The sequence below is a fragment of the Oryza sativa genome, chromosome 10, assembly GCF_034140825.1.
Source record: "Oryza sativa Japonica Group chromosome 10, ASM3414082v1".
NCBI lineage: Eukaryota > Viridiplantae > Streptophyta > Magnoliopsida > Poales > Poaceae > Oryza > Oryza sativa.
The window spans coordinates 20,606,147-20,630,071 of NC_089044.1; the positions used below are offsets into that span (position 1 = coordinate 20,606,147).

General features: G+C 43.9%; 2 protein-coding genes and 2 long non-coding RNA genes across 9 annotated transcripts; 2 read left to right on the forward strand and 2 right to left on the reverse strand.

The window, feature by feature from the left end:
* Positions 1 to 805: 805 nt before the first annotated feature.
* LOC4349117 (protein CDI) lies at positions 806 to 2,071 on the reverse strand. Its single transcript, NM_001423086.1, has one exon. The coding sequence runs from the start codon at positions 1,955 to 1,957 to the stop codon at positions 1,151 to 1,153; it is 807 nt and encodes a 268-aa protein (NP_001410015.1). The 5' UTR covers positions 1,958 to 2,071; the 3' UTR covers positions 806 to 1,150.
* Positions 2,072 to 3,307: 1,236 nt separating this feature from the next.
* Positions 3,308 to 8,343, forward strand: LOC107278116 (uncharacterized). Of its 4 annotated transcripts, XR_010737039.1 has the most exons (8): positions 3,308 to 3,676; positions 3,807 to 3,951; positions 4,046 to 4,082; positions 5,107 to 5,195; positions 6,543 to 6,743; positions 6,862 to 7,133; positions 7,239 to 7,645; positions 7,719 to 8,343. It is a non-coding gene; the product is annotated as an uncharacterized lncRNA (long non-coding RNA). The 4 variants fall into 4 exon arrangements; XR_001540654.3 differs by lacking the exons at positions 6,543 to 6,743; positions 6,862 to 7,133; positions 7,239 to 7,645; positions 7,719 to 8,343 and having other exon boundaries at positions 5,107 to 5,456; XR_010737040.1 differs by lacking the exons at positions 4,046 to 4,082; positions 6,543 to 6,743; positions 6,862 to 7,133; positions 7,239 to 7,645; positions 7,719 to 8,343 and having other exon boundaries at positions 5,107 to 5,456.
* On the forward strand, positions 8,339 to 12,445 carry LOC136353660 (uncharacterized). Its single transcript, XR_010737041.1, has 2 exons — positions 8,339 to 8,798; positions 11,996 to 12,445. It is a non-coding gene; the product is annotated as an uncharacterized lncRNA (long non-coding RNA).
* A 1,667-nt stretch (positions 12,446 to 14,112) lies between these two features.
* LOC4349118 (trihelix transcription factor GTL1-like) lies at positions 14,113 to 18,900 on the reverse strand. Of its 3 annotated transcripts, XM_066304788.1 has the most exons (4): positions 18,627 to 18,900; positions 17,943 to 18,374; positions 15,641 to 17,222; positions 14,113 to 15,506 (listed from the first exon to the last, which is right to left on the reverse strand). In XM_066304788.1, the coding sequence occupies exons 2-4, from the start codon at positions 18,329 to 18,331 to the stop codon at positions 15,123 to 15,125; spliced, it is 2,355 nt and encodes a 784-aa protein (XP_066160885.1). In that variant the 5' UTR covers positions 18,332 to 18,374; positions 18,627 to 18,900; the 3' UTR covers positions 14,113 to 15,122. The 3 variants fall into 3 exon arrangements, with proteins under 3 accessions (XP_066160885.1, XP_066160887.1, XP_066160886.1); XM_066304790.1 differs by having other exon boundaries at positions 14,113 to 15,502; positions 17,943 to 18,900; XM_066304789.1 differs by lacking the exons at positions 17,943 to 18,374; positions 18,627 to 18,900 and adding an exon at positions 17,339 to 17,564.
* Between the last annotated feature and the right edge of the window lie 5,025 nt (positions 18,901 to 23,925).

The window sequence follows — 23,925 nt, forward strand, 5'->3', positions numbered from 1 at the left end:
TAGCTAAAGTTTAGCCCCTCTCTCCCAAACACCCCCTTATGTTTTTTGTGAAGGACTAAAGTTTAGGTGATGTTTGGATCCAGGGACTTAACTTTATTCTCTATATTTAGACACTAATTTAGAGTATTAAATATAGACTACTTACAAAACTAATTACATAAATAAAAGCTAATTTGCGAGATAAATTTTTTAAGCCTAATTAATCCATAATTAGATAATATTTACTGTAGCATCACATAGGCTAATCACGGATTAATTAGGCTCAATAGATTCGTCTCGTGAATTAGTTCAAGATTATGGATGGATTTTATTAATAGTCTACGTTTAATATTTATAATTAGTGTCCAAACATCCGATGTGATAATGACTTATTTAGTCCCTCCCACCCAAACACCACCTCAGTCAGCTTTGGATTCTCTTATCAAGAGAGAAAATTCAGGCGACCAGAATACAGTGATCACCAGAACACTGCAGTGATCACTGAGATCTAATAGTAGTACTGTATTGTGTACACTACACGTGATTAGGAGTACAATGTACGGATGACAGGACACATTTTAAGCTGGTCTTGTCCAATCTCCAAAGAACATGCATCTGTGATCTGTCACTGAGCTTTAATTTAATTAGTAGTAACAGATATATAAAACGAAGGTATCTCTTCAGATTATCTGTATCGGCTGTACGGAACATTCTGAGGTTCAGATCACCAAATGAAAATCCAATCTCCTGAATCGGTTGAATGCAGACATCAACATATGAACATAATGCTACCTGCAAACTGATGAAATGGGCACAAAATCTTCACTGCAAAAGGAAAATGATCACATTTCATTCCCTCACGGGACACTCGAGACCCAACCTGATTTCTCAATTCCAGCATTAGAGAAGGCTAGCCAGTATGATCAGTATTCAGAAACAGCAAAAACAGGTACATGGTCAATTGATCAAAGGCCAAAAGAATTAAAATTCCTGAACATTGAGGACTCATAGATAGATTGATTTGCCGCTACACAAAAGCGTACTACTACCAATACTAGAGCTATCCACTCATAGCCTACCACCCAACCCCAACCCAATAAACAACAGATTTGAACCAATTCGATGCAAAATTGCAACGCAATGCGGCACAATGAATTCAATTGGATTCGATTCAATTCCCCTCCTCGTCTTTCTCCTTCTCGCCGTTGGCCATGACGATCTGCTGCTGCTTCTGCTTCTCCTTGTCGGCCTTGAGCTCGTCGGCCTCCTTGATCCAGAGCTCGGCGAAGTCGCAGTTCCTGTACCTCTCGAACCACGGCCCGCCGGAGGTGTAGTGGATGGCCTTGGGCTGCGTGGACGGGTCGGCGGGGTCGACCTTGTTGTGGCCGACGAGGAAGTTCCAGGCGAAGGGGATCTCGCCGATCTCGTCGTCATCGAGCCAGGCGAATCGGTGGAGGAAGGCGCCGGTCTGGGTGCTGACGGCGTCCGGGGTGAGCGCGGCGACGTTCTTGGGGTGGCCGCAGTTGTAGAGCACCATGGACGACCAGTTCTTGCGCGGGTACACGGTCTGGATGGCGCCGTCCATCTTGGTCGCCTCGGCGGGGGCGTACTCGTGCTTGACGCAGGCGACGGCGAGGCGGTGGTCGGGGTCGGAGGAGGGGAGGCAGGCGAGGAGGCCGGCGATGTCGGCGAGGTAGAGGAAGTCGCAGTCGACGAAGAGCGCCCAGCCGCGGTAGCCGGCGAGGTAGGGTGTGAGGAAGCGGGTGAAGGAGAACTCGGTGCTCTCGGTGGGCCCCCGCTCCCGCCAGTAGAGCCCCGCCGCGCGGAGATCCGGCTGCCGGATGGGGCGGACGTCGACGGGGATGGAGGCGTGGCGGAGCAGGCTGCGGCGGCACACCTCGTACGCCTCGTCCTCCCGCGGGTCGTAGCCGACGAACACCCGGAACGGCTCCTCCGCCGACGGCGACGAGACCGTCATGGATCTGGCGGAATGGGGGCTCTCGGGCCTTAATGGGCGGCGAGATTGGATTGGGAAGGCGAGGTGGTACTAAAGATGGCAAATGAAGAGGAGGAAGAAGGTGGTGATGACCTTGGATTTCTCATGGGTTTCCTGTGCGCTAAATATAAGGCACCGCCTGCATAGGGTCACTGCCACACATCGTAGGGTGACTGCCTCGTGGGCCATGTGGTGCGGGTCGGCGACGTGGACCCACCTGTCAGCGAGTGTGGCGGTGAAGGATAATGGGTTGACGCGACGACAGCTGTGGGGAGGAGCCCGGGATCGCGGTAACAGCGGCGGTGAAGTCTGTGGACTTTGGACCGTGGGTTGCGTCGGTGACGGGAGCGGGCGATGCGGCCGCGGAGATGTCGGTTGGATTGCATCGGATTGGATGCCATGGCAGCATGGGCCGCACGCCCGCACGGGACGGAGTGCGGCCACCGCGTGGAATCCATGGCGCGGCCGGTACGGAGTGGGCCGCGTGCGGCGTGCCCCGTGATGCGCCCGAGCTGGACGGCCATGTGCGTCGGTGAAGGCTGTCGCGTCGTGTGACTCGCGTCGTCGTCGTGTCAACCTCTGACTTGCCGAATGGAAAATGTCTATTGTAACTCCCTTAAATATAGGCCGTATTTCTCGATCGTAAAGCTGCTGGATACAACAACTCTACTAACCGTTAAAACCGGAAAAAAAAACTTATAAGACACTACTCCATCTGTCTCTATAAATATAAGGGATATTGGTTGAAAATAACACATCCTAATATAACGAATCATTATACCAGGATATATTATATCCGACTAAAATCTCTTATATTTAGATACGGAGGGAGTATTTAGAATGGCATTAGCTAACGTGGCAAATTAACCACGGTCAAAAACACCAAGCCAACAAGGATGTTAGGATATCAAGTGGAACTCACATGTCATTCTCGCTTACCCTCCTTCCTTTCTCCTTCCTCCCTCCTCCCCATATCTCTCTCCTCTTCCCGCAATACTATCTTAGAAATCTTTTTCAACTCTCTTAATAGTTAGAGGGGTTATTATATCTGATTTTATGGTTAAAAGACGAATTAGATCCAACCTAAGAAAAATTAGACATTTTCCGCAGCGAATTGATGCCCGCTAGTCGCATGGATAGATCTAGCCCGCTTATCCTAATGGATGCGGCCCACGGCCTCCCGTAGTTGGTTCCCGTGACATTTCGGCCTTTTTCCCCCACGCCGAAGATCCATCTACACGGGCTCCTTCACCACTGAGGCCAATCAACGGTAACCGGACGGGCCCATCTACACGGGCTGCTTCTCCAGCTGAGCTTCTTGCTGTTGGGCCCGTGACGAAGCACACGGCCCGCTGAAGCCTCTGCTCGTGGGGACGGACGGAGCGAGGCGAGCGCCTTCGCCGTGCCGCGTCGCGCGGAGCGGCGGCCGGCCGAACAAGCCGGCCGGCGGGGCGCGGCGTGCGTGCACCCACTCTCGGCACGGCGGTGAGCTCCTCCTCCTAACTCGGCTACTCCCTTCAACCGCCGCGTCGGCTCCGCTCCGGCCGCCGACCCCTTCTGCACCGTTGGGTTCGGGGGGTTGCCGGGTTGGGGGAAGGCGGCTCCTCCTCGCCGGCGCTGCTCGGTTCGATTCGGAGGGGGAGGAGACCAGCCGCGAGCACTGTAGTGGCGATGTGACGCCCCTTCCCTTACCAGTAACCAGTACTCACTTTGTGCCTCTGTTTATCTATTATTCAGTTTCACTAGATGTTAATTTGAGAGGTAGGGCGCTAGGCCTGTAAAATTTTACCCAATAAGGTCAGTTGATATTTTTTTTATTCACTTCATGTAGTGATTAACCCTAACACGATCCTAGTTGATGGCTGGGCATGGGCAGAACTGCACAAGTAGTGCTTGGAGTTGGCAAGGGAATTTTATAGAGGGATTCTGCGAAATCGAGTGAAAGGAATAGTTATGTTTGCATCGTACTTTGATTGGTACAATCGGCTCTCTCTTCAAAGTTTTTATCGATTATTACCCCCTTATTGCAGTGCCTCACTTGGTCATAGCTATCTTTTGTTCATTTATTAGATAAGTGATGTCCCAGCATTGTCGTTTCAGACATTCTGTAAGTATTCCACTGTCTACCTCTCCAATACACAATCACTTGATTTTGAGTTCTCTATGGTTCCCGGCAGTTGACTTCACAGATCTAGTAGTGCTATGCTTTACACTTACAGCTGCTGTGCAATAGATTTTTGTTTTGGCTCCTACTATTGTGAACTCAACGAAATAGTTTCCATCAAATAGAAAGTGAAATACAGGGGTCAAATAATTTCAAGGGAAATAAAAGATATTGGAGTTCAGTACTTTTTGCAGTAACAATAACCTGTCAGGGTTGCATGACAGAAGTCATATTCCCTGAAGGGCTGAATGGGGAGATGAATCTTCCCTGATTTTCATATACTCTTAGGCTTTATAATAATGATAGCCTCTGAATAAACCCTTCAAAATGTTAAGTTTGACTAGGATAGTGATTGACAGCATCGATGTAAGTGAATGATTATTTTGTTTTTGAACAATCTTTCATGCATCACATCCAGCTTGCACTGTCATCATGTAAACGTTATTTAGGTCAGTAGTCAAGTTGTTAAGGGCATGTAAGTTTGTTTCATTATTGTTTAAAGTAGGCTTTAGCATATACTGCAAGTTATGTCTGGTGAAGCAATAATAATTTATTTGATGTGACGTGTGTAAAATATGATAAGGAGGATTACCGTGTGAAACTCAAGCTAACATAGTTTTTTCAGTTTGTTTTATACTTTATATGTGGGACCCAAACTAGTAATATTGAACTTATTTCTACATGCTTCAATACATAACAACTCTATACAACAATGACTTCCATATATTTATTATTCATTTGTAAGCCAGTTAGTCCTAAAAGAAACAAGGAAATATGTGGAGCTATTTTGATCACTGATTCCTCTGATTCTGTTCTTTTTCCTTTTTTTCTTTACCCCCTGTGGGTAATTATATATATAAGAATTGATGATATGTGATTCGATGACTTATTTGGAATAATCCTTTGAGTTTCATCTGTTCTATTGATATCTATACTACATCAGTTTCTGTCCAAATGTTTATTTCAGGTGAAGAATCTTACACTGGCATTTGCTGTTCGAGTAGCTGCGTGACTCTTATCAGAACTCCGGCATATCAATTGATGAGGCCCAACTTGGTGAGAATCTTCCTATTTTGGGCTATGCGGTGATAATCTAAAGATTTCCTTTAATGGTTAATATGTAAGCGGCAGACTCCTTATCTAACTTCTAGTTTACAATATCTCTATCAAAGTTGTGGCAATTGTAAGTATGGTCTGTGAAAATGACCCCTCAAAGGCCAACCCACTTGTATGGCTGGAAAGTTACAGGAATTTTTATGCTCATATGTTCCTATCAGTCAACAGTAACGTTTCAATATATTGGGATTCTTTATTGCAGTTCCTACTGTAGCGTGCAATTCCTTATGGGCTCTAAAGCCTCCCCTGTGATTATCTAATTAACCACCTGGCCCGCTAGCCCGAATACTTTTGTCATATCTTAGTAGATGATATTATGACACACCTCCAAGATTGGGCTGACAACGAAAGATAGTGTAGATGGACATGAAAGTAAAATGATAAAACATGTCCTTTTCGAAAGAACTGGGACTCCACCAATTTCGAATATTTATCTTCTACAGTAGCTGTGACTAACTGAGCTGAAGTACTGTATATGGTACAGATGCTCATTATAAAGATCCCCTTAATCTCACAATTAAGCGTTAGGCATTTTTAGCATCTGTATATTAAATTGCATGAATTTCTTTATCCTTAGCTTGGTTCCTGTTTATAACAAGACTATTTAGTCCATGCAATAATTCATAAAAGTTTGCAATCAGATTCACCTCATGAATTGATTTTATAGTGGTAGAGATATTGCTATACAATGCTTAGAACAGAGCACTGTTCCAATGCAGAAGTCTAGGGTACAGAGGAGTTGGGAAAAGGAAGGTGGTGATAATTGTTCTGTATAGGAATGGGGTCCCATGGCAATGTTAACTATAGGAGAGGAGGGGAGGAAGGGTTGGTTATGAGGCCATGTGCAACGGGAGGGCACAAGTGGGGAACAGGGGTTGCACGGGATAACATGGGAGCCATGTCTCTCCATGTTGCCTAGTGAGTATTTGTGTATAGCTTTCGTTCTTGGCTGGACTCCTCTGGCATGGGAATAACTATCAACAACTCACAATTCCCCCACTTCTACTTTACATTACTTACCCTTTTCCTACCAATATTAGAAACCAAAAGAAATGGAAGCTTTACTATTTTTTCCTTTTCCGTTTTACTTTTATAGATCCGATTTCAATTGGCGGTCATCCCTGTAGGGGACATGGAAGAGAATTCATTCCCTCATATGTGATATTTTTTAGCTGGTATTTTGACAAAGTGAATAAAATCTGATTCCTTGATTTCTACCAAGTAATCAGCTTTAAAGTTTAAGTATTTTTCCCATTGTACCATTCTGTTATTTCTTACTGGAACCAGATGGATTGCTGGGGTGCCATGTGTGCTATGGTCATGGAAGAAGGATTTTGCACGCTGTAAATAAAGTTTTTTCACCACCTAACACTAACGGATATCAGAAAGAGTTTCCTAGTGCACTACAGCATCGGTGCGCTCGCCTAATCATGAGACAAGACAACCAGAGCAACGGTGGCAATTCTACATGTAATTGAGCACATTAAGGTGAAATGGACTTCTGACTGATAAATTCTTTTGTGGTTTGGTCACTTTGTACTGCCCTGTAATGACAGTAACACTCAAGTGTGTGCTTTAGGTGATGGTACCTTTTGTGAAACTGTAGGGAATCTTTGCTGGAACCATGATGTACAAGCGAAATGTTGGCACTTTAACCTAATGAGAAGGAAACTAGTAGTTCTGATTATCACATGGGTCAGGCTCTTATTTGAGTATGGATGAGATGCCCAAGATAAAAATACCTTGGGACACTGGAAGCCGATATGCAAGTTGGAATATATGATTTTAGTCCTGCCCAGATATGCTTGTGACTTTTATCTGCTTTTACTTAAATCCTGGCCCAGATTCCAGCACTTCATTTTCCTCGCCAATCAAGTGGTATCAATCTGATATCAGTATTTGAAATCTCTGACGTATTATTACACTTTTTTTTTTACAAGATTGCTATCTTCAGTTACACTCACGGTCTTTTCCTGTTTACAGATGATGCGTATTTGAGTACATGCATCTATAATCTGACGGCATCAAGGAACCTGTATTATGGCGTACAAGTGCTCACAGGGACAACCAAATTGGCCGGCTATCTTTCATTGTGGTCGTTGAAGTATTGTTGTCAACAGTTGGTCCTAGCTTCACTTGTTGGGTAGGTGCTGCTAAAAGGTTAATGGAAGTGCACCATTTAGCTAGCTTTGTACAGATGCACACCACACAAGGGATTATGGAAAGGGGAAAACAGTTGGCAGGATTAACATCTCGAGCCATTGACAGCTCCATCCTGGACACAACAATCTTGGATTGTTGCTGTAACAGAAATGGTCCTACCCCTTGCACAGGCTAAAGCCAGTTCAAGCTTTTCTCTGAAGAAAGAAGGTTCCTTTTCATCGAATAAGGTCAGTGCTAATCTGTCATTAACTCTCACGGAGTCTGTTAACATACTGGGTTTTAATTCGTCTTTGTTAAAAGACAGGGAAGGAATCCAAGCATGCATCCAGCCTCTGATCTGCCGATTAGATCGAAGCTGTTTCTTCAGGGGCAAGTACTAATGATTCAACGAGCTTCAGGCTCACGCCTCGGCATGTGACCCGATCGGATGGATTTACGCAAGGTTTTGTGGCTAACCAAACCTGATGACTTGGTGGTCCAGATGGACAACACAAGCTAACTAGATATACATGTGGTTTATCTCTCAAGGATCGATGGATCTGCTTAATTAGTTATCTCTCCTATGCATCCAAGCTTGAAGAGGACAAGGGAAAAAGATGTCTAATTTCAGATCGTCTCTCCAGCAACACGTACGGGACCATGATAATGTATGGGTTTCCGTTTGGACCATCATCGATCGCCGCGGCTCACCGGCGTGCACAGTGGGAGCCGCCGGCTGGACCATGGTTCACATATATAGCAAGGGGCCATTTGGACGCATCTCCCTGTTTAACTGGTTTGATTAGTCATGCCAGACAAGGTTTGCCTTATTAAACCCTTTCATTGGTTGACAGAGCTCACATTATTTAATTTTCTTAAAGAAATGGTCACACCCCTGGCTAAAAAGAATTGTTCAGGTAATCCATCAGGTGCTTTGTTTTCCTAATTAATTCGCAAATTTATATACAACATGTTGTAATATAATCTACTCTAGAATTTTTTTATCACAATAGCTAGGTATATGTTCCAGTTGAACTATTGCAATCAGCTTTAACTTTGATATTTTTTTTACATAATAAAGTAGTTAATTAGAGTTTTTTTTAAACATTTGGGATATTAAAAAGTCCCAGGTATCCCTGCGGCAGGGCCTTTAAAGGGTAATTTGAAATACACGTTGGTGAGGCTTCTTTTGGTAAATTCTTGGTGCACACAGCAGCCATGCATGCATATATAACTAAGTTAGCATTGCAGCTTTGTGCGACACTGACACCACAGAACACGACACACAGAGCTCATCCCGACGTTGGAGGGAACCCTTTTTTTTAATTATTTTCCTATCTTTTTATTTGTTTCAGCCGTGCTGCACTGGAAAAGGTCCCTGGAATCGCCGCAACTTTACAGGTTTTTTTTTTCCTCTCTTCTGTGCGGTTACACTAATATAATAAAATGAAAAGAGATAGAGAGATAAAAAAACAATAATATACGCAACAGATCAAAAGAAACTAGCACATCATGATGTCGCTATCAGGCGGCATATTAAGCTATTAATAATTTAGTTTTGCATACTTGTGCCGCTTCCAAACGCTTCTCTTTGTTCTTATCATTTGAGCTGCGACCCAATCATTTTAACATCACCTTTTCTTGCACTAGGAAGGATGCCCTTTTTCTCTTTACCGGTTTGTCACCCTAGGATGGATGATACCTCCTCATCTGCACGCCTTTGTTTGTTTGTTTTTTTTTGTTTGCACCGACATGCAAGCATGTACATGTATGTTCTACCTATCTAGTTGTCAAATTTGGTTTTGTATAAAATCCATCAAATTTTAATGAAGACAAAAAGGATTAATATACCGCCACACCTACTATATCAAATGCTGTTTTGGTGATTACTTTAACACATCTTAATTAGTCAATGACATGCCCCTATATAACCTAACAAGAAAATGTGGTTGGTTGATTAATCATATCCTGTGCAAACATGATAGAGTTTTGTATACATTTAACCACTATTCACGGCAATTAAGCGGATGGTACGTACTCACGGGACATGACTGTTTATATCTTATTTTAGTCCACAGTGCTACTAACAACACAATCAATGGGTGTCATTTTCAGACATTGTGTGGCATTAATAAAAATAGTTCAATCGATTGGGTGTGAAATCCGGCCTTTTCGTTAAAAACGGATTACTGAGTGTGTAACTAGAAACATGCAAAGGGTACGTAACTACACCAATGAGGCGATGACTCTATTTGAAAGGTCGTCCCTGGTTAATTGAATGGCATCATCTAACGTGAAGACCACCGGCCGAATGCTAAATTTCCTATATGTGTGCATTCCTATTTGGACTTGGAAATAAACTTGTTTATTTGCTTGATTGGCATATGAGTGTGTCAACGAAGGCACAAAGCATCTATAACTAATTAGCCAACCAACAGAATGAAATGAGTATTGCGTGATCTCAAATCATTCACTTTGGGTTCCTTCCGAAGATTTTTTTTTTTTGCAGGCGGTATATTTTCTTGATAAAACATTTGTACTACCTGCCACAAAATTGGAAGCATTTTCAATTTTCTCTTCTCTTTTGCTTCCTGATGTCCCTCTTCACACATGTACCTAACCAGCACACCGATAAAAGCTACTATGTAAAGTCAAAAACAAACCAGGATAGCAAACCCGACATATAGCACTGAAGATAGAGTGTTCCATGTACTACTATATAAAATGTGGTGCATGTTCTATGTATATAGGAGTAAGATAATAAATATTGAAAAAGACTATGCATTTGTTTGATGATTCATCATGTTCATTTAGTTATCTGTTTAATACTGTGATCCAGACAAGCTAGCAGCCTGATCAAGGCATATGCATGCCATTTCATTGTCCTGGAGATCATGAGTTTGTGTCATCTAATAAGATATTCTACAAAAATGCAACATTATTGTTCTCTTTTTTTTCTCCTATGTGGTTGACTTTGTTTGCAGTATATTTTGGATATATTCTTTTTCTATCATAGTGATGATAATTAGTCACCAAATATTGTTGACAAAATGATACATAGACGCTTGAAAATTTTCAATATAAATATAGTCTTCAGGTGAACTGTGTTGAAAGAATTTTTGTAAAATTTACAAGTGTACAGTTATCATCATATTCATTAGAGACTAGCGGCCCCATTGTTTCGCTTATACTTCGTGTTTATCCGTATTGCTTATCAGCCATTGAAAAATAATGTGGATAAAATTTTTATACATACTGTCCTTAGAGATTTAAAAGCATGTGCTGTAAAATAAACTATGATGAAAAACCAACAAAATCAACTTTAAAACTAAGTTTTAAATTTTAAAGTTTGGCTTATATAAGCATAAGTGAAAGGATGATGCTTTAGAGATTAATTGATCAACTATTTTTTTGCACAATCTAATATGAGCAATTTTACGATCCTTGAGGAGGTACCATGAGGTACCACTTTTTCTATTGAAAATTTGGTACCTCTTGGTACCTAGGTATTATGAGGTACCATGAGGTACCAAATTTTACACTAAATTTTTGGTACCTCATGGTACCTCCTCAAGGACCGTAGAATTGCTCATCTAATATTGTCTTCTCTTTTTTTTGGGGGGGGTGTCTTTGCAGTGCAATAATTTCAATAAACCAGAGGTACTCGTACTCCTATAATATATCTTATATACCCAAATGTTCTTCGCTGGCAAGAGGCTATGTCAGTGGCGGAGCTGGCTCCTGAGATAGTTGGACAGCTGTTCGAGCTCTGCCGTCGGTATTTTTATTGTTCTGTTATCGGCAACCCATGTACTAAAAGTTACCGATTGCTAGTAAACATTCTTTATTGTTCGGGCTTGACAACACCCCTCGCTCTTCCCCTGGACTATGTTGAAACTACACCTTCACATAAAACCAAACCTAGTGAAAAGCCTGTGTAACGCTGGGTGTTGACTTAGCGAAAGTTTCTCCAGTTTTTTTTTTTCGCCCTTCAGTATACCGCCCAGTTTCCAGCCCTCAAGTAACACCGCCTCGTGAACCGTGGAGTCACCGCACATGCTGCCGGGGCCAGTGAATTCTCAATGTGCCTAAGCCAGTACTATTTTCTTCTTTTTTTTCTCTCTTTTTCACCTTATTACCCTGTGCACTTTGCCATCTTTTACCTGAATAAAACGTACTACTGGTAGTACGTTGAAGTAGCATTGGTTCACTCTTCTCTCTCACCAAAAGAATCTTCTGCAGCCACCTCTCTGCATGAGGGCCTGCCTTTTCCATGCACAAACTCTCAGTGGATGGCCCTGTTGCAGATTACCTAGGGGGTGTTTGGGAACTAGGGATTAAATTTAGTCCCTGGGACTAAAGTTTAGCTCCACTTTAGTCCCTCCAACCAAACACCACCCTAGTATCCAGGTAAGAAAAGGAAATTTTTCTTGGACTTGGAATATTGTTTCAGATTTTGAGGTTTGTGTGCAAAATGCCTTTAGAATTTGGTTTGTCTAGCATTTTCTAACTGTTTGTTACACTTGTTACTGGTCTAGATAGTTATACATATGCGGATGCTATTGCCACATGATTGTACACTGAATTTACACACGCAGATCTCAACAGGTTGGCAGATGATGAATTGGCCCTCCTACGCATTGGACATATGACTTAATAGTTACTACCACCATGACAAGATAAAAAGCCAGTGGTAAAAAAATAAAGGAACAAAAGCTAAGGGAGCACAAGTAGGAAGCAAGGTGGCATTGTGTGGGCTCCTCCTGGACATGTCTGTTCCTAATTTCCTATCTCTCCCTCTTTTTTAACTTTCTCACCATCCCATGTGCAACATTCAGCCTGCAGCCAGAAGAAAGTAGAGTGTAGAGCCAAGCTCTCCCTTCTCATGCCAATTGCCCAAGAAGCTATGAAGAGTGTGAGAAAAGATGCATGAATAGTGTGTACTAGGGAATTAGAGTGTAGATGTAGCTCATGTAAATCTATTGTCATAAGATAGCAAACATTATCAAACACGATAAACTTATATAATAAATTTATCACTCTTCTTTTAAGATAATGGATAGATTTATCACTAAATTATTGCAACGTGTATGCATAGTGCACTATCTTGACAGTGTATTATACGGCCCTCCTAGTGTTTCCCTTCACAAAAGAAAATAGTGGAAATGTTGCATTCAAATCCACAAATATAATGTACTCCTAGGTACATGGCACGTACGCGAGCCACCATCTTAGAATTAGCTCCATCCCTCTCCGAATCCCTCTTAGAATACGAAAATTTTTACCTCTCTAACAAAAATTCTTTAAAATCCTGAGATCGAACTCCTGTATTTAGAATATGAAACTATTCCATTTCATATCAAAAATCCTAAAATTATTATTCCCACCTTAGAACTGATGATGCTGCTACTACTACATACTCCCTCCGTCCAAAAAAAAACTTAACATATGAGATGTGACCCTTTCTGGTACAACCTTAGAACTGATGATGCTGCTACTACTACATACTCCCTCCGTCCAAAAAAAACTTAACATAGTATGAGATGTGACCCTTTCTGATACAACGAATTTGGACAACCCTCAGTCTAGATGTGATTCTTTTTGGTACAATGAATTTGGACAACCCTCTATTCAAATTCGTTGTATTAGGAGAAAAAGTTATATTTTCTTTTAAGTTATTTTTTGTTTTGGGACCGAGGGAGTAGAGCTAGAGCTACGAAGGGCAGCAAGGTGAACGAGCGCGCGCCCTGCAACCTCCACGTTCTCCCATAATTTAAACAGGAGGCATCAATCCCACAGCTCCATTCTTTTTAACCTTTTATGGCAGACACATCACCCCACACTTCAACCGTTTTTATACGGATCCCCAGCCACAGCCAAGCCAGCCTGACCCCAAAACTAATTTTGTATGCTTGCCAAAGGATCAGCCATACTCACTATAGCTAGGCAACCCCCCCCCCCCCCTGCTGGCTCTAACTCCGAGGCATCCAAGCCTAAAACTACAGTGGTAGGGTATCTCACGTACTAGGAGCACAATTTTAATTACAGGACTAGTGCTACTGGGAGTAGTATACAGTAGCATAGTGTGTATAAAAGTGTGGTTTAAGTAGCAAGAATTTGTGCAAGTGATAATTAATCAAGTGTCACTTTGTAGCACATGCTCTCTTAGCTAGCACTCGAAGTTGTCATGATAGGGCGATCTACACAAGATCCTTCTACTAGTTGATTTTGTGCTGGCAATTTAAGTTGATCAAGATCATACCGAATTTTATCTTTTGATCTACCTAAATTTTTGCAGGCATTTTTTTTATTTACATGCATGCATGCATATGACAACATACCGTGACATCTAGCTTGGATGCTACCTAGTTATTTTAATGAGTTTACCTCGGTTATAATTTGATAATTACTTGCTTTAAATTTTATACCCTATATATCAAGCCTTCCTTGTGCTATACTAATCTTTGGCATGTGAGGGCTATCTCCCCATGCTTATACTAATCGTGGCATAGCAATTTATATTAATATTTGAAAGATCGAGATCGATCCTTATGGGATCTAAAACTAAAAAGTTTACAATAAATTAAGCATTGGATCCTAGAGTATAACCAGAGCTGCACATGTAATTTAAATCGTTGCATCTGCCTCTAATCCTTCTTTTCTCTAAAAATAAATAAAGTAGACAAAGAGCATCACACTTATTTAGAAAGAATGCTGGTATAAGAATAGCAAGAATGTAACATATAATATGTCGCGAGTATACACTGTAAAACTTCGGTAACAACAGTTTGGGAAAGGAAGAAAAAAAAACTCAGGTAATACATAATGGACAGTTTAGGTAATTAGAAAAAACAAAACAAAACATATAAAAGAAGGAGAGAAAAGAGAAAAAAAAGAGAAATGGGAAAAATTCCGGCATACACCAGCACCAGCTCTCTTGCTTTTTCACTGCCACTTCACTTGATGAGCACATCTTTAATTTTTCACCTTCGATTTTTTTTTCACCGCGCCCTTGCAACATGCCACAGTAGATCGAGCAGTAGTACACATAGCCAAACAAATTTTTACCGAGGTGTAATAATTTGTAACAACCACAACCACCGCAACATTTTGCATATATACCCTTGTCTTCCTTTTTTTTTAACCGCGAGAGCGAGGTGTTATTACCGCTCCTCTGTGCCGTTTTTCACCGCACCAAGTTTTAAACCCTCTCCGTGAACCCTCACGAATGGAGGGTCCTTATTAAATTTACCACAACAAATCAATAAATTACCACGCCACCAATTCCTTTTTTTTTGCTTTTAACACTAGCTAAGAGGAGACGCGAGATGGGAGAGACCACTGTAATTAACACAAGAACGAATCAAGAAATGGATCGATGCTACTAGCTTTTTCTTGCTAGGAACATCCAGCGACGAACGATCGATGGGCATGCATGCAGCTTGAAATGGGCGAATTTTTCTTTCTTGGCATGGAGATGTATAGCTGCTAGCTTGCATGAGGAATCAATGGAGAAATATGCCGGAGGAGGAAGAGAATTCTTGAGGTTTTAGGTTTTTGAGCTTTTTGATGGTGTTGAGATATGGACGAGCCATGGAGGAGGCGACAGGTAGGTAGATACAAATGGTACAAGAGATGGAGGAGGAAGAAGAAGAAGAAGCCATTGACGCGCATGGAGGTATGCATGTGTAGGAAGGAGAGAGAGTCACCGGATGGATGGATGGATCACTGGACCATTGCCAAGAAAGATCCGGTGGTCGTCGTTGCGGCCGCCGCCGTGGCGGGGGCGGCGGTGCCGGGCGGGTTGCCGCCGGCGGCCGCGGAGGCGGCGGCGTTCGGTCTGACGACGCTCTGCTGGTGGCGGTGCTGCGGCGGCTGCTGGTGGTGGTGCTGATGCTGGAACTGGATCTCGTACTGCATCTTGTTGCCGTCGACGTCGTCGTCGTCGTCGTCGTCATCGTCGTCGTAGTCATCCTCGTCGTCCTCGTCCATGTTGTCGCTGTCCACGCCGCCGCCGCCACCGCCGCCGTCCGTTCGGTTGAAGGCGTTGTTCGCCGCCGCCGGCTGCTGCGGCCTCTGCTCCATCATCTCCTTCATAATGTCCTCTGGCTTTAAATGCGCAGCGTTACGCAATCAGCATTGGATCACCAAAAACGAACAGCAGCGTACCACATGTGTACGCGCCAATTCGCTACGGCCACACGGGGAAATGCACACGGATGGATGCACGTAGCTTAGCTTACCTTCTTCGCCGCCGCGCCGGTGAAGAACTTGTTGCCGGCGACGACGCTGCCGTTGCTCGCCTGCATTTGCATGCCCCCGGAGCCGCCTCCTCCTCCTTCGCCGTTCGCGCCGTTTGTACTGCTGGTGCCGTTGCCGTTCTTGGTCGTCGTCACGGGCTGTGGCGGCGGCGGCGGCGGTGTCTGCGAGATCGGCGCGGCGACTGTCACCGCCGGCTCCGCGTGCTCCGGCGGCGGGAGGGCCGGTGCGGCGGCGGCGGCGGAGGAGGAGGAGGAGTTGAGAGCCGCCTTGTTGCGGTAGAGGGCGTCGAGCTGGTGGAAGTAGGGGCAGGTCTTGGAGTCCTCGGGGCGCTTCTTGTTGCTCTCCTTGACCTTCTTGAAGTACTTGTTGATGTTCTCCCACTTCTCCTTGCACCTCTTGGAGCTCCGGCTGTAGCCCAGCCGCCGCATGCCGGCGGAGATCTCCTCCCACAGCGGGCCCTTCGGCCCGGCCTCCTGGTACCGGTTGTCCAGGTTGCTCCGCAGCTGGATCAGCGCGTGCACCTCCGCCTTGGGCCACCGCGACGACGACGGCTGCCCCCCGCCGCCGCCGGACCCGTCGTACCCCGCGTCGTGCGCCTCGGCGGCCGTCATGACAATGTCCATGCTGCTTTGCGTCTGCGGCGTCGCCGGCAATGGCGACTTGGTGGCCTGCGGCGATGGCTGGGATGCTGCTGCTGCTGCTGCTGCTGGTGGCGGCGGCGGCGGAGCTGGCGCGACGGAGGTGATGGGGGTGGGGTGAGACGGCGGTGGCGGCGGCTGAGGCTGCTGGGATGGCGCCGGTGGGGGCATGACGGTGATGGCGGGGGCGGCGATGATGGGCGGCATTGGGATGGTCTGCCCGGTGATCTTCTGTATGAAGGACACGACGGCGGCGTCGCGCGACGCCGCCATGGCGCGCTCCTGCGCGAGGATCTCCTGCTCGCGGGCGAGGCGCGCCATCTCCTGCCGCCGCCACGCCTCCTCGCGGATCATCCGGTCCTGCTCCCGCTTCTCGATGGCCTCCAGAAACCGCTGCTGCATCGCCTCCTGCCGCTCCATCACCTGCTTCATCAACCCCTCGAAGAACCTCATCATCTTCCCGCTCCCTCCTCCTCCTCCGCCGCCGCCACCGACGCCCGCGGCGGCGCCACCCTCCGACAACCTCTTCCTCTTCCCCCTCTCATCACCGCCGCCGCCGCCCATGTCCTCGGTCCCCTCGTCGTCGGAGTCCTCCTCGTCGGAATACTCCTCCGTGTTCGACGTCGAGAAGCTCATCACGTTCCCCATCACCACCGCGGGCGGCGGCTCGGCGGGGGCGCGCACCCCGCCGGACACCCCCACAGCCGTCGCCGGCGGCGGGGCCAGCGACGTCACCGGCGATGGCGCTGCCACGACGCCGGCGGCGGTGCCGTGCAGCGCCTCGAGCTGCGTGAAGAAGCGGTACGTCTTGCCGTCGTTGCGCCCCGCGCGGCTCTCCTTGGTGCGCTTGTAATACTTGTGCACGTTCTCGAACTTCTCCTTGCACTTCTTCGCGCTCCTCCGGTAACCCTCCTCCGCCAGCTTCCTGCACCCAACCCACCACCACGCCGCCATTAAAAACAACACGAAGAAGAAGAAGCTTAAGCTCGAGCTCGTCAATGGCGAGCCAAAATTTGAAGGAAATTAAGCTGTAACCCTCACAGGAAAGTTGCATGCATGGAGTAGAATTTTACTCGATTTGGGCACCCATCGGAAAAGATAAAGAAAGGAAGGTGTGTGCATACATGCAGCAATAGCTAGCTAAACTAGGATGAATCAAATCCCAAGAAGAGACTAGAGAGAATGCTGCAGGGGGGGAGTAAAAATTCCATCTTTTTTTCTTCTCCTGTGCTTGTGCAAAAGAATGCATTTTTATGGCCAATTCTGCTTGCAAAATTGGAATTGATGCCTTTCGGATCTGAAGCGTATGGGCGTGTGTTGTATTGTACCACCATCTTGATAAGAGATGGCCATGAAAAAAAAATTCTTTGGAAAGGTGAGGAAGGAGAGTGATACCCGTATTATTTTAAAATGGAAAAAAAGTCACTGTGCTCGTGAACGATGGTTAAGGGAAAAAAAGTGAAAAGGAGGTGTTTATTTTAGCCGGTAATTAATTAACTGAGCCTAACCAAAAATCACACCAGGCTACTGCTTCTGGAGGCCGCCGAGATTTCATGCAGCATTTCGCCGACGAGAATTCAGCCATGGCGGCGAGATCGACGGCGGAGCAATTCTTGAGGGGGGCTCATGGCGTTGAATTTTTTACCTGGAGACCTCCTCCCAGAGCGGGCCCTTGAGGGTGGCGTCCCGGAACGCGGCGTCCATGTCCGACCGGATCTTGAGCAGCGCCAGCGTCTCCTGCCGCGGCCACCGGTTCCCCCCCGCGCCGCCGCTGGCTCCCTCCTCGCCGACCGCCGCCGCCGCCAGCGCCTCGGCGTCAAACCCACCTCCGCCTCCGCCTCCGCCGCCTACGCCGAGCTCGTCGAACTGCTGCTGCGCCGGCGGCGGCCGGCTGCTGATGGGCGACGCGGCCTCCGCCATGGAGATCCGCCCCCCGCCGCCTCCTCCCGCCGGCGAGAATGGCGACATCTCCGGCGCCACCGCGCCGAACTGCTGCACCCCTCCCCCTCCTCCCCCTGGCTGCTGCTGCTGCATGCTACTACCTCCTCCTCCTCCTCCTCCCCCACGAGTGTTACCACTGGGGAATGGAGGTGATGGAATGATCAGTACATCAGGAGAGCTAGTAGAGGTGAAAAGGATGGCAGGAGAGAGAAAACCCAAAAAAAAAAGAAGATGAGGAAGAAGAAGAAGCACAAGAAAGGGAGGAAACAAGGAAACACCAGTACAGGAAGAAGCCTGGCAAAAATAAAAATTATACTCCTGCAACAGCAAGGGAGAGAGAGAGGAGGAGGAAGAAGAGGAGGCAGAGAGGAAAAAAGAATTAAGATACCATCACTTAGCCTTGAATAAATAATAGGGTGGATGGATGAGAGAGAAACAGCCAGCAGCAGCAGCAGCAAGCAGGAGGAGAATATGATAGCTGTGAAGAGAGAAAGGAAGAAGAAGAAGAAGAAGTGAAAGTTGAGAAATGTTGAGTAGAGTACAACAAAGAGAGGAGGAGGAGAGAGAAAGATGAAGAAAGAGAGTTTGTGTTGTTGTGGGTGCTTGCAAGAAGAGGAGATGATGATGATGATGAGGGAGATGATGTGGGAGATAAAACAAACAAGATGCTGCGCTGTCAGGGGAGGGAGCTTTGAGCTTTACCTCCCCTCCTAACCACCTGCCTAATGCTAGTTAAAACCGAAAGGACAGAGAGAGAGAGAGAGAGAGAGAGAGAGAGAGAGAGAGACAAACTGGTGAAGAAGAAAGGAGGGGTAGGAAACTGTGGGATGAGAGAGAAAGGTGGAGGCTTGTAATAAAAGGGAGAGGAGCACAAATACCTCTACAAAAACTCCTCTACCTCAATCCCCATGGGGGAATATATTGGATTCTGTGATTCATGATCTACTGTACTAAGCTGGAGGAGTATTTTTCACACTGGAAATTTAGTCATAAATTATCCTCAAAATTACCCTTTTTATTTTACCTCACCATTTCTACTCTCATCAATACCTTTTCTTTTGAGATGAAAAATATAAAATTCATCTGAGTTAGAAGCAATTGTTTGCACTGATGACCAGTACTAAACCAAGGACCATTGGAGGATCCAAGGGGCAGCAGAAAAACAATTACACCAAGATTGGTTTTACTACTTTGCAGCAGCATCAGCAACAGCCAAAAAAATCATTACAAAGGCAAAATTAAATCCCCAAAAAACCAAAAAAAAAAGTTTACATGTGGGAACAAAATTAGTTAGGAGAATTGGAGAAAAACAAAAAAATAATAATTAAAGGAGTAGTAGTAGGAGTGAGAGGAGGAGGCAGACAAGACCACATTATAACAGCTGTAATGTGGGCCCTTCCGGAGAGCGAAAGAGGTGCAGAACGTGCCCGGCGATTAACGCGGACCCCCCCCCCCCCCCAACACCCCCCCACTCCCAGACCCAACCCCACTAGGTGGCCCACACGCTTACGCCACTGACATGTGGGGCCCACATGCGCATGGGCCCACGTGTCATGTCAGCCGCGTTGGTGGTATCCGCGTGCCAATGGTTCAGGGGCAGAGGAGTATAAAAATGGCCATGCATTGGCATGTTGTGGGTTAATCCCTCCCTTTCCAGGTAATAAATGGCCATGTGGCCCTTTTTTTTAATGATTAGGCAAAAAATCTTGGTGATTAAATTAAGTTAACCACCCCAATTATTATGCCCCGGCTTAAGTTAATGTATGGGCAAGACCGGGATTGGCATTTCGTTTCACATGGGAGATTAATTTTAGAATTGGGCCCAAAAGGGAGTTGAATTTGAGCTTTGCTATGGTCACAACAGTGCATCACTTCTATATTGTTTACTGGTATTTTCTCCATTAGCCTCAACAGTTAGAAATTCAAATAAATATTGAGCCTGATGTAAATGAACAAGTAGGTACAAGAATTGGGAATTTCAAAATGGTTTTTCCATGCTCCCTTCGAAACAAGAGTTCGAGTAACGCCTGTGATCTCACTGTATATTTATTCGTGCATATGTATCTACTCTATTCGTGATAAATAGGGATGTGCATGTACAGTTAGGAAGTAAGAGTTGCCCATACTTTCAATGTGAATTTTCTTGCAAATGCATGCATCATGTAGTATATCATGCATTCATATATAATAAAATATATAGATGGTGAATGGTGTAGTACTCATTAAATAATGTGTACAAATGTAGGTATCTCTACGTCATGTCTTCAAGCGGCATTTTTGGATTTACACTATCAATCCATATCTCCATATTGCCTATAAAAAAATACTATGTCTCCATAAACCAATGTAGTAGAAATTTGACTGACAACTTCATTGAATTACCTTCCCTTAATTCACAATGTAGAAATTTACACAACTATATATAAATTTAATTCTACTATACACGTAAAACTTTGAGTTGTTTTGGTAAAAAAAAATGAGTTGTCATTGATTTCACTATTTCTTTTGTAGTAGAATTCATCATTGGTGTATTACTTCACACAACAAATAAATGAAAGAAGTTATTATGTATGTAATGGAAACCATGGGATGCTTCTCTGGTTTGACCATTGGTTTGTATGTCGGTTTGTGTATGCATACGTTTGTGACATAACTCTAGCTAGCTGTTGACAGTAAGACCAAAACTATCTTTAAGGAGAAGTTTTTGTAGCCGAACGTTTGAGCCTGATACTTCACGGTGCAATACCAACAGGGGAAGCACTTATCCTTTTTTGTGTACCTTCAATCACATTCTTCATTTTTGGCACCTTAATTCTCTAAGGAAGGGGTGCAAATAAAAAAAAATCTTTATGGAAAACAAGCACATAACTAATTAGACGTGGTACCAGCTTTACCTATCTACATGAATGCAAAATGAAACAATTTTACGCACACATCCTATACCTTAATTATATAGATGAATACACGGTAAACATGGCAATATACATAGGAAGAGAGGAGGTTAATTTTCTGCCTTTTAGGGTGGGCATGATGCTCATGCATTGCGTGTTATTTATCCTGGTACAGCATCAAGTGCGTGTAGCACTAGCACCACCACCACTAAGAGCAGGTACAATAGCAGGCTATAGCCAGCTGCAAACGTATTTTGAGGAGATAAATGAGGAGAGAGAAGAGCAGCGGGCTACAGATTTGTAGCCAGCTGTAGCACGGACTCCAAGACACGGTGTGTATGACAGGTGGGACCAGGTATTAATAGTGTAGTATGTAACTATTTTATGAATAAGCTATTAGATTGGCTATAGATAAATTAGAGCTAGCAGTTAGCTATACTATTAAACTTGCTCAAAGGCTAAGAAAAACGCTGAAGTTTAGGGTGAGAGAAAGAGGAATCTTCCCCTCCAGGTGGCACACGATCCCACCTGCATCACACCTCATCATCTGCCGGGAGCCGGAGGAAGGATAATGATTGATGATGCCTTGAGGGATGTAAAAGCACAATCCATCCATCCCCAAATCACCCCCTTTAATTAACTAAAACTACCAAGGCTAATCCTATCTTGCACAAATAAAATAAGTACTACCCAGCTAGGGCTTCATAGCCTCTTAATTAGCATGTTAATTAGGGCTTTTGTTGATGAGATGTTTACTTATTCATTTGGCTCTCATCTATCGTCGTCGCCGGCCATCAGGAGCCAGCGGTGACAGGTGAAGATTGGCCACACGACGTCGTCGTCGGCGTTGAAGTTGGTAACAACTGCGTACAAAAAACCTGTTGTGACAGGCTGTTCCAACCTCCAACTCTCCTTGTTGGACCTTTTAGCCGCCGGATTGTTCAACAATTATTCATCCTAGACGTGGTAAATTATAATTCAATTCAACGATCCAGTATATATGATTCTAATAGATCGAAGATATATGTGTATTTACTTGGTTATAAAGTAAGACATGCATATAAGTAAGGGTCTAGTGTTGTACTTTTGTGTGTGTGTGTGTGTGTGTGTGTGTGTATATATATATATATATATAGGTAAATTAACTGGTGCTACATACAGTATGGGCTCTAAGATTCAAATTGAGTATATATCCAATTTGAATGAGTATGAATTTTTTTAAAATGTTTAGATATGAACATTAACTTCTTTACTAACAAGTTCAAACAAGTTTGAACTGAGTTTGTACTTTTTTTTGTTAGATTTTGGTTCTAGGTATATAACATCCAGACATATAATTCGTTAGGTATGTAATAATTAATTGTGAAATAAAGTTGAGTTTGAGTTGTTTTGTTGTTAGGTATTTGTATGAATCAAATTTATATACCTAGATATCTACTTACAATTTGTAAATTTTTAAAAATTTAAGAGAATTTGTGTGTTTTATACCTTGGAGCCCGGGCACCATAGAGTCCCATATGGGTATCCATATATATATATATATATAGTGCTTTTGCACCTATACAAAAGATTAGGGATATGCAATAGTTCTAGGGAATATTTAAAAAATGTCACAAGTTTGTTCAGTAAAAAACTTTCAAACATAACTATAGTGCAATCGCAATATAATTAGATTGTAACTATACTAGAATTATACAATAACTTTTATGTACTTGTAGCTCTTGAAAGAAAAGAGGGGCACCCATTTATAATATAAAACTTTAACCATTTATTTCTAAATATTTATATAGTTTAACATCATATGAATAATCTATTATGAAATTATTTTCCATGGAAAATGTAAAATCATATATCTATAATATTAATTGACCAATAATATGTGTTCAAATGGGATACTTTTTCTCATTATTGAGGACAAGATTTTACTCTCAAACTGGTGGCTGTAATTAAGCTAGGTCATTTTTCATTGAACTACCAACATCATGTAGACACGTGCCGTCAAAATCACCTTATGTTGGGTCAAAGAAAATCGACGTTTTCTTAACCTATCTGGGTTGAACTCGTAGAACTCATACCTAACTATATATGAAACTCACATTTACATGTAGACTTGTACCAAAATAGTTCGGTCTATACTCTATCCTGATACCATAATATACACTATCATGTATATTCTTTATGTAGCAAGAAAAAAAGAAGTGGTAGGATGCATGCTTAGATAAATTTAGTTGCTCAAAACTCTCATATCACCATCTAATCACATTTTCATTAATCAAATCCGGGCCCCACATTTTTGCAAGTAGATGCCCAACTTTCCTGACCATATTGGCGGCGTGTTAATCCATAACTGTGTGGCTTAAATTGGGTTTTTTTTTCTAGTTGCTTCACCCTCTTTTTAACTCATCCACTTAGGTGTGATGCAGTGTCACTTTCTGATGGGATGCATGCACGTCAATGGCAGTTTACCTTAATAACTCAACTCGATCAGATCCAAGAGATTGTGAATGATGGCAGTAACCTCTAGATGAGAAGTCTTCTTAGATTGGATATTGGTTAGTAATAACTAATAACAGGAATATTTTGCATGAAAATAAAATAAGTCACTTCAAATTCATCAGATTAAATAACCACCCCACTTTGTCATCCCATATTCTGATCTTCCGTTTTTTTCCTATTTAATCTGCTCTATCATCCCATATCATCTTCCATTTTTTTTGTTCATATGCGTGGTGATTTGTTCTCATAAATTTAACTTTATTCAGTCTCGTCGTTTTCTAATTTCTTTTGGTTTGCTTT